The 10,252-nt window shown below is 41.9% G+C and overlaps 1 protein-coding gene across 1 annotated transcript; it reads left to right on the top strand.

The window, feature by feature from the left end:
- Positions 1-343: 343 nt before the first annotated feature.
- LOC103362404 (voltage-dependent calcium channel gamma-3 subunit) lies at positions 344-9,243 on the top strand (the record flags this gene model as incomplete). Its single annotated transcript, XM_008288749.1, has 3 exons — positions 344-427; positions 2,850-2,990; positions 8,732-9,243. Coding segments are annotated over 3 exons (737 nt in total), but the record flags the coding sequence as incomplete, so codon positions are not given.
- Positions 9,244-10,252: the final 1,009 nt, after the last annotated feature.

Genomic DNA, 10,252 nt, shown 5'->3' with positions numbered 1-10,252 from the left:
ATACTAAGCCAGCAGAAATAAGGGCATCTGCTACTATGATATAGTCAGAAAATTGCATTTAATGCATTTTGCTGATTCCCATTTTGGTTCACCAGCAATCAGTAAAATACTTCATTTAGTCATAATTCACTCTGGTTTTCACTGGTTTGACTGCAGCAAATCTTAGGACTTTGCCTGCCTGCATAGGTTGAGATATTCCAGTTTCACGTGAGATGAGTAAAAATCCCCTTGTGTGTATATGTGTTTTAAGTAAAAGAACGTGTATTCCACTTACGAAAGAGTTCCTCTTATGGGAAAATGATGATCTGAGATGAACTGATTGATCCGTGTTTCTCCTCCGCAGGAACATTTAGAGGTGTGTGTAAGAAGATCGATCACTTCCCAGAGGACGCCGACTACGAGGCAGATGCTGCTGAATACCTCCTCCGTAAGTTTAATAGGAACGCAGTGTATATGTATATTAGCAACTGGAATCTGTCTTGAGTTGGGATCACACCTTACATCCTCACGCCCGTCTACCCAACATGCTAGATCCCTTATGGCCACTCATATTGGCTGGTCGTGCTATAAACTCTAAATCCTCCCTACACATTCCATAAAAGCACTGTACAGTAGGCATTGGAGATAAAATGACAGTCTTATGTACCGACAACACATTGACAAATCTGGCAGAAAACATTTTTATGGAGGCATAGAGTTGGGGTGGGTGGAGTCCCGATCCATTATTTATTTATTTTTTTTTGTTGGTCCACAAACCAAGGTGAGTCATTCAATATTTCATACATGCCAATACCCGATATCAATACGCACTTCAAGCATTGTCGATTAAATGTAGTACCTGGTTGCACCACCAAGTGGAGCCTCCTACGATCTCATATTGTAGTGACCAACTACAGTAAGAGGAAGCTTTCCCCACTGTGTCTGAACCTCTTGACTTCGAAAGTCTGTAAAATACATCCAGATTTTCTGTTGTTTCTCGTTTGCTAATTGAAACAGCACCACTCAGAAGCTTAAGAGTCCACATGACTCATTTTGCAGTTTTAATACATTTAGCATAACAAAGATAACTTTAAGTGCTTTTGAGCTATAATAACAATTGCTCGGACGTTGTCGTGACTGCTACTGTTAGCATTGCTAAAATGCTGTCAGATCCACTCAAATTTTTCATACAATGTTAAACACATCTAGAACCTGCTGTATTAGAACCCATCAAACTATATAAAACAAGGATCCGAACCCATACAGGTGGGGTCTCAGAGGGTCTCAGATCCTGCGTGCATAGTGAGACTAAACACTTTTTTGTTTCATAATTACACCGATTGGCGACAGCATTGTATTTGCTGGCGTAATATTTTGTAGGTTGTGCTGCAAAAAAGGGCATCGTCACAAGATGTCTGGCAACAAATTTGGGTTCCATGGGTTGCCTGATGGATTGGGCTTGTTCCGGCATATGCCCAAAATGCTTTGTCAGAGTGGGATCTGGCCAGAGTGGGATCTTTAAGTCGCATTGAGCAGTTTTTGCAGCGTGGCATGGTATAGTGGTGTGGCTGGTCGGTGTGCTTTGCAATATATAAGTCATAATTATGTTTACCATGTTTATGTAGCCATTCTTCTCTGTATGATTAAAAGAGGACGGCCCCGCACCCCATATTATAATTGAATTGACCCCAATTATAGAGCTGAAATTAATGGAACAGATGGACAGGAAGGTGAGAGGTGTGTATGCAATGCTTCAGATAAGAGATAAATGGGCAAAATGGAGAATAGACGTTATAAATAGATGACATGGCTTCTATCAGCAAATATGAACAAAAATTTAGCAAAAAAAAAATTTGCTGTGATGAGAAAACGATAAAGGGTGAAAAGGGAAAACCTGCAGACGCTGAAAGGATGCTGTCACAAAGGTAGGATAGAGGATAAGGTGGAAGGAAGAGGCTTTCTCTGTTCTTCCTCCTACTGTAAACACAGAGTAAAGATGGACGCAGCAAGAAAACAGCAACTAAAAAGAAATAGGGAAAATGGATTCAGCCTGTGCCTGTTTTTCATTGCTCCACTGAACACAGAGCAACATCCCCAGAGGCAGCCAATTAGATCGCAGGCCTCAGAGCTGGCCAGCCAATGAGGAGCAGGGACCTAGTGACCGGCATTTCATACAGCCCAGGGGTGTGGGCCACAGGGGTGGAGCTTGTACGCACAGTCACTGCAGCTGTCGGTCATGGCGAAAATATTTTGCTACGCAAGAAAACAGAAACAGATTTGCAAATGAAAGCTAGAATTGGCTAATTTATTTGAATGCTTTATGGACCATGTGATGCACAAGTATTCCTCAGCTTTAACCCCATATTTAAAAATACTACACAGCGCAGCTCTGAACAACAAGCTGTCTGCAAATATCATTAAACGTTATCACATCCTGCACACATATGGGGCTCTGACAAATATTTCACTCCTTGCTTTCAAATTCATCATCTGTGCTATTCATTATTTTTTTGCCTTGCATATGTCAGCGTGACTCTCCATCTGTCTTGGTTTTTGTCCATCTTTTCCTTCTCCATCCATCTCTCGCTCTCTCGCTCCGTCTCCAGCAAGGCCTCTGAATGCTTTAACATGTTCTGAATTCAGGCTCAGTCAAGCATGTAGCAGCACACTGGCCCATGTGTGTCTCATGTGTGTGTGTGTTGCGTTGGCTCTGTCCTCCAGCACAGTGGCTATGAAATGAAACAGCGTTCTGCACTTCCAACACAAACGCTCCTTCACCAGTTTCATTCTGAACAGAAACATCTTTGAAACACCGAAAGACATTTGTATCTTTCAGCTATGAATGTGTTCCAACTCTCCTTCGTGTGCAGGTGCTGTGCGTGCTTCCAGCATATTCCCCATCATGAGTGTGGGTCTGCTGTTCCTCGGGGGCCTCTGCGTGGCCGCCAGTGAGTTTTACCGAAGCCGACACAACGTTATCCTCAGTGCAGGAATCTTCTTTGTCTCTGCAGGTTAGTCATCACTGAGTATGCATCGTCCTGTTTGTGTTAATTTGTGTATTTTCTCTTCTTTATTGAGGAAGTATCAATTATCAGTGCATTGTACGCACATGAAGAATTGAAGCAAAAAGGCATTTTTTTCTTTGCTTTACCAAATCAACTCTACTGTGAAGCAGTCACTTTGCATTTTGAACGCAAGTCCCCTCATTGCACTTCCCAACAGGCCTTTTCACACCTCATGTTTGACGTCATAGTTACGTCTCATGTCCAGGTAACATCAGAATAACAATACTTTTTTGTGTGTGGTTCAGAAAAACAAACACAATGTAGACTTTTTGCTACAGTACCAGTCATATGACAGAAAGAATTATGCACATTTATGGGTTGATTTTCAGGTTAATCAGAATATTTTCACACGTTGGAAAGGTCTCATATAAGGAAAATTCATTTTTATTCTGTTTTGTGATTGTTATAAACTTAGAGTTGTAAAGTAAAAGCTGGTAAGATTTGATCGCATTCATTTCTACAATTTCTCAAGTCCCCTTTCAGTTAGATAGCCTCCCAGATATTCAGCCAGTAAGAATTTTACTCAGGTGCTGCGTTCCAACCGAGGAACCGATTCAGAATCAGCAGCTGCCTTTCTGTCTGGCAATTCTATGAACTTGCTATAGCTGCTTCTGCTAACTCGAAAATGTCTCAGCCACAAGCCAAGCACGGAAAATGTGATCGATAGAAAGTCCTGGTCTCACACAGCTGCCGTGCACTCAACTACATTTCTCTGGGCTGTCAATCATACATACAGAGACAGTCTTCTTCCTGAAGGAGGCGTGAACAGCAGCAGCTCAGCCACTGAAACAGAACAGGGATAAAACCAAGGGTCATACAGTCATGGTAAACATGTACCATCTTTGTACTATTTTTAGCTGAAACATTGAAACATACATTCTGGAAACATACAAGACTTTCATTGATTTGCTGAAAAGGGAACCAATATGAAAATATTAATCTTCAATGAGTACAGGACGTTGCTACATCTCTTCTTCTCACCCTCATCAGTACTTTTTAAAAAAAGAGCTGTCTGATGTTAAGGAATTTCTATAGGCATTAAAATCCAAGGATGGCCACTGCATTTCAGATAACCTCAAGGGGCTACACATCTGAATTGCATGTATCTATGAGTGTGTGTACATGTGGAACTGTGGCACCACGTTAAATAGAGGAGGCGCCGCATTCAAATATTGGTTGAGGGGCCTGTTGTTCATCTAAAGTACACAGAAGAGCCTGTGTGAGGAGCCAAAGTGTGGAGATGGGACACAGTAGCTGATTAATCGATCAACAGGAATACAAAGAAGTCACTTTGATGCACTGTTAGGGTGTGAGAGTGCAAACACACATCTATGACATGATTGGCTGACACTTACACGTTGACTACATCGAATGTGTGGCGTATGATACACACTACAATAGGTTAGTCCAAACATGGCCAAAACGATGACATGTGTAAACACAACAGCCATCATATGATTTCATAGTAATTTATTGCAGGCTAATAGCAGAATGTATCAGTCAAAGCAACACAGCTACGTATAACTAATAAGTACAACATTTTTTCAGTGTTAAAGTTGGAATGTTAGAAATGTCCAGCCAACAATTTCCAATTGTTGTTACCGAACCTGATACAAATAGGAGGTAGACATTTTCAACTACTAAACAGAATCAACAGGAGGAGGAGGAGGTGGATCAGGGTTTATTGTATCAACCAACGCTGGGGACAACAAGTTGTTTTTTATCAGTTGGTTGCAGAGCTACAATTTGAAAGCCGGCTTCATTACAGATACTTCAGAATGACTCCACTGAAAATGGGCCATGTCCTCTCAATTATAACTCAACTCAACTCAACTTTATTTATAAAGCACTTTAAAAACAACCACTGCTGACACAAAGGCCTGTACACCAAGAATAAATTATATAAAACATAAAACAGTTAAAACAATAACAACAATAAAATGCTAAATACAAGAGCAAAGTCTCATGCTGTGTCAAAAGCCAAGGAGTAAAAGTGGGTTTTAAGAAGAGTTTTTTAAAAAACATAAAGCTTCAGAGGTTAAATATGAACTTCACTGATCCATTAAACCAAAGCAATGGCTTGCGGTAGCCTTGAGGTAGCTACTTCACGTGCTTTTAAAGTATTTGTTGTTTAGACCTAGAAAATTCCATATGCATATCAGATAAAGTTATATTTGGTGTACAAAGTAACACAATAAAGCGATAGTAGCCCAGACATCTTTTGCCCTTCTGGAGTAGCCATTTCTGTAACACTCGTAGTGGGGCAATAGGCAAAAGGGTCTCCTCACTTCTTGCTTTGTTCATGTACTAAGACTGTTGCATTGGAATGGATGGAGCTGACGTATGGACTGAAAGATCTCAATGTGGTTTTATGCCTGCTGATCTCATTGCCTTATTGTTGGACTAAGGAATGGAGGAAGGTTGTGTTTGCTGCTGTGCTTGGTCCAAGTCAGAAACACCCTGCAGTGTTTCCACCAAGGCATGTCTTGCCTTTAACTTTCCCGTTGCATTTAGTTTATTAAGGATAGACACAAGGGCAAAATAACATATTTCATCTTCAGGCGGGACAAGTGGTTGTGCTGGAGGATCCTGGGCCAAAGTTAGACCAAAGACGTCCTTCATTCAAGGCTCTTACCCTTGGTGTAATGGAGCATCTTTGTCTTTCAAAGCCTGGAGCTGATTGCAATGTCCCCCACTGCAGGAAGTTTCTGGTCCCCGCCCTTGAATGCCCTTATGCAAAGACGGGGGGACGGCATGGAACTGCATGTCTGGGAGGTTGTTCCACATCCTCTAAATCCAACCCACTAGGAGTCATATGTTGCACAGATTGTAGCCAAGCTGCTTCTTTACCAAACAGATATATGAAATAAACGATATGCAGTCAGTTAAACTTAAGAGAATGATGTCACTGGAACTGTTGTTGTTGATTCCCAACAGGTTTAAGATGTTAAAATACAGTGTTTCTATGTCTTTAAGCTTGTCGGATATGTAGAATGGCATGCACATCCAACCCCAGATGGGTAATAGGTGCAAAAAACACAGTGGAAATTAGAACTCCCATAGTATTTAACCATGTGCTGTGTGGGTCTTCATCAGGTGAACTAAATTTTGCTGATGTTGCACAAAAACTTTCTGCAGAAAATTTGATTTACAATGTCCAGTCACTGTTCTCCTGGCAGTATGTGCAAACTTCACCTTCTCAGCTATACATTGGATCAGAGGAAAGACATCATTTGAGTATGTTTCCACTCTCTTTGGGATCCTCCTGCTGATTGTTTTGTTTGTTTTTTTTTCCCTTACTAGCTGAGCTCCTAAATATTTCCACCGTTTTTGATCTACAGTACATCCAAAGCCAACAGAAGAGAAATTGTGAAAGGTAGCGACATGTGTTTGAAGAACTGGCAACTCCTAAACTGTATAAGAGTCACTGGTGGCAAACATACAACTCAAGCAATGGGTCACCCAAGAAGATTGTAGTTATGTGCCCAAACACCACAGTGATGTGCAATTCACAGTGGTAGGGGTTTTCTTTATAAACGCACTTGATCAGGCTCCACCCTGGACAGAGTCTCCCCAGGAACAGTTCCAATTACCGGGTGTTATGGGTGTGCTTTTGGAATTCTCACCACACAGTCAAGGGGATTCTCCAGCAGGATTTGCATGTTGCCCTGTCATGTCAACAGAGCAGTGATGACAGCATATGTGGAATTACCTCCCACAAGTTCAACATACAACCAGAGGAGCACAGAAGAAGGAGAGCAGACAGGGAGACAACTACAAAATGTAGGGAACAGGAGAGGAAAGTGAGGCAGATTATAGCTCAGCAAACCTCAGTGAACCAAAGATACCAGGCCATACTGACACTCATTTGACTGCAGTTTAAGTGGCTAAATTGGGCCAGTAATGGTATAATAGCAAGAAAATGCTGGGTAAGCAGTTTAATGTAGGTTTTTACATTAATTTATATTAAAGTCAACGTTTATATTTACGATGTCATTAAATAAGGCAGGTGTCAGCCCAAAAAATTTTTAATTAAGTTTTCTTGTTTGCATAAGATAGGATTCTTTTCCTTCCAACAACAAGCATAGGAACAAGCATATAAAATGTCAGTAAACAGTTGGAAGAAGTTTTTGTCTTACCACAGTTAAATGAACATTTACATTTTGGTCACACTCATCTGTGAGGTGTAAACACTGCAGTAACTGAGTGAGGAGACTAGACGCTTCTCTAGGCACAGCTGCTGAGCTAATGTCCAAATCCAGTGTTTTTCCGATGAATCCAATGAATTTACTTGAAGACAAACTTAAATATAAGTCTTCTTCATTAGGAGGAATACACACAATATAGAAGTGAAACCAGTGCTGTGTTTATTGATTAATTTGTCCCTAATATCAATTAATTATCATGATAATCAAGGTCTCAGTATAAATCAAACCAATTGCGATTATCATTTCGGACATAATTGTGCAGCTGTCAGTCTGTGGCAGTAGCCTGGTATCTACATATTCCATGAATGCGCACTAAAACTTGCACTGTGCAGACTGTATAGTCATCAAATTGTTCGTCACTCAGACTTTCACGTACTTGCAGATGAGGGAAGTACAACATTAGCTGAAGCAGGCCCTTACATGCTGCTCTCACACCCAATTTAGCCAATTTTCATTGATTATAGTGGAAGTGTACCGTTGCAGCAGCCGTTCTCTGCATACACTGTATGTTCACTGTATACGTGGCTCATACAAACACAACAGAACGTCTCAGTACGTGCACACTCAATGCTCATGTGGCTGCCACACACACACACACACACACACACAAAGGACTGTAATTGCTGCTGAATGTGATGTGTGGGTACTTACTGGGTCTTGTAGTAAATTCATGAAGCCAAATAGGTAATTATTTACCACAATAGTGTGGGACTGATTCTGGTTAATTACAGATTGCTAATTGTTCCCATTCTGTGAATTCCACCACACTACAAGAACACTGTACTCTGGACCGTCGGTCGGGAATAAGAGAGCCCAGCTGCGCGCTGACTCTCCAGTGTTTCTGTCAATCTGCACTTCCTCCCTGCATTTGTTTTTTTTATTTCTCTGATCTGCATCCTTTGTCGTTTTATTTTCTTCTGAAGATTTTCCTCCATATGTGTATTGCTAAGTGCCTGAGGAAGGGCAGTATGGAGTTTGAGGTTGTCTTTATGAAAAGAGAAATTATGGATTCTCCGATTCTGTGACTTCCTAATCAGATAACATGTTTAGTTCATAGGAGCAAATATCGAACAAGCCAAGATTCTGTAATGTTACATAGCAGAGTTTAACCACTGACTGTGACAGCAGGTACTGCAATAGTGCCAGTTTACACTAATAGATGCAACTCAGCTTTTCAAATATGACTTATGTAGTGTCTAAAAGGACTATTTCTCTGGATTTGGAGTGGTAAGTTAGCTATGGGATGGATGCAAAGATGCAATTATCAGTTCTCAACCTGAAGACACACTGCTGATCACCAACTAGTTTGAGTTTTAAGATATATGTTTTGAATTTCTTTGGACCTTTGGTGGAAACAGTAGTGATTCCCTCATTTTCCACTTAGCGTGTAGATGAAAGATGGCAGCCCTGGACTTCCCAGGCTACATAGTGAACATTGAACCACGTCCCTGAAATATCTTTCTTTTTCTTTCTTCTCAGGCCTCAGTAACATCATTGGAATTATTGTATATATCTCAGCCAACTCTGGCGACCCGGGTCAGAGTGACAGCAAGAAGTCCTACTCCTACGGCTGGTCCTTCTACTTCGGCGCCCTCTCCTTCATCATGGCTGAGATGGTGGGCGTTTTGGCCGTGCACATGTTCATTGAGAAGCACCGCAAGCTACGGGCCAAATCCCGCACCGAGCTAATCAAGAAGTCCGCCTTCAGCCGCATCCCGTCCTACCGCTACCGCTTCCGGCGCCGTTCCAGTGTGCGTTCCTCCGAAGCCCCCAGCCGCGATGCCTCACCGCTGGGCAAAGGTGGCTACACAGGGCCCGCTGCCTCCGAGATGCCCATGTACACGCTGAACCCACGGGAGGCCGGCAACGCTGGCACCAAATCAGGTGGCGGCATGGGCGGGCTGCTCAATTCAGAGAGGGAGTTCCTCCAGAGCAGCACGCTCACTAAAGACTACAGCAAGGACCCCAACCGCAGGACCACGCCTGTCTGAGAGGTGCTGGCTGTAGATATCGCCCGATCAGAGTATCAAAGAGTTGGATGATCAGAAATACAGGGGGAGGTGCGAGCAAAAGCAGGGGACACACAGGGTTGCGGGGTGGGAAAGGGGGTTTGATAATCTATGACTGTGAACTGTGAACTTTTAGCCTTTGAACTGTGAATCCTGAGCCCTGTGAGAGTTTCAGTGTTTGTAGCAGGGTCAGTTTTGACGGAGAAGTTGTTCCCAACTCCACTTCACCACATATCACTGTAGTTATACCTGTGACTCCTTATATATGAAGGCATATTCAATTTATGTTCATGAGTTTCTATGTCCATAAATTGACTTTCTGGCATTTTTCTCAAGGAGGGAAACAGGATTGGCAAAAACTTTCAAAGCATATCGTTAAGTGGTTTCCTGTTTGGGGCAACTTCTCCTAAAAATGAAACTAATGTGAATTTGAAGAGATGAGGAAAGAGGTGACAGACTTTGTGTGATCTTTGACCTTTTGACCTCTGACCTTTTGGACATCAGCAGAGCTGGATCAATGAAGGGAACAGCCTTAGAGCTCCCAGCTGACTCTCTGATTACGATACTATTTAAAAGTGAGGAAGTTAATACCTCCACATAGGGGTTGATTCATTTTCAGTTCAGCTGGGTTCAAAATATAAACTGAAGATGTAGTGTGTCCATTTATCACAGCTCATTTGTGGCACTACTTATTGTTTTCTATACATATTGTATATACAGTCCTTTCACATTGATTGATTTTATCATGGGAAAGCTCACTTCACAAGTGTCTGAACTGAAACTGAATTGAGCTGGTAGCATTTACCCCCATCGCTCCGATCGCAGGTCAGCTGTTAAACTTGCATAGCGGTTTTTAAAGAGTGGAAAAGAGTACATTGACAGCAGATCATGCGTTAGAGGCTGGGTAGAACAGGTGTAATTCAGCAAAACTGATGAATCTCTTTTAGATGGTAACATTAGATCCATTGGTGCTTCCTTTTACGTCTCTTTT

This window comes from Stegastes partitus, unplaced genomic scaffold (assembly GCF_000690725.1).
Source record: "Stegastes partitus isolate 25-593 unplaced genomic scaffold, Stegastes_partitus-1.0.2 Scaffold572, whole genome shotgun sequence".
In the NCBI taxonomy this organism is placed as follows: Eukaryota; Metazoa; Chordata; class Actinopteri; family Pomacentridae; genus Stegastes; species Stegastes partitus.
Note: the sequence above shows the minus strand (reverse complement) of the source record. Positions and strands in the feature narration are given on the sequence as shown.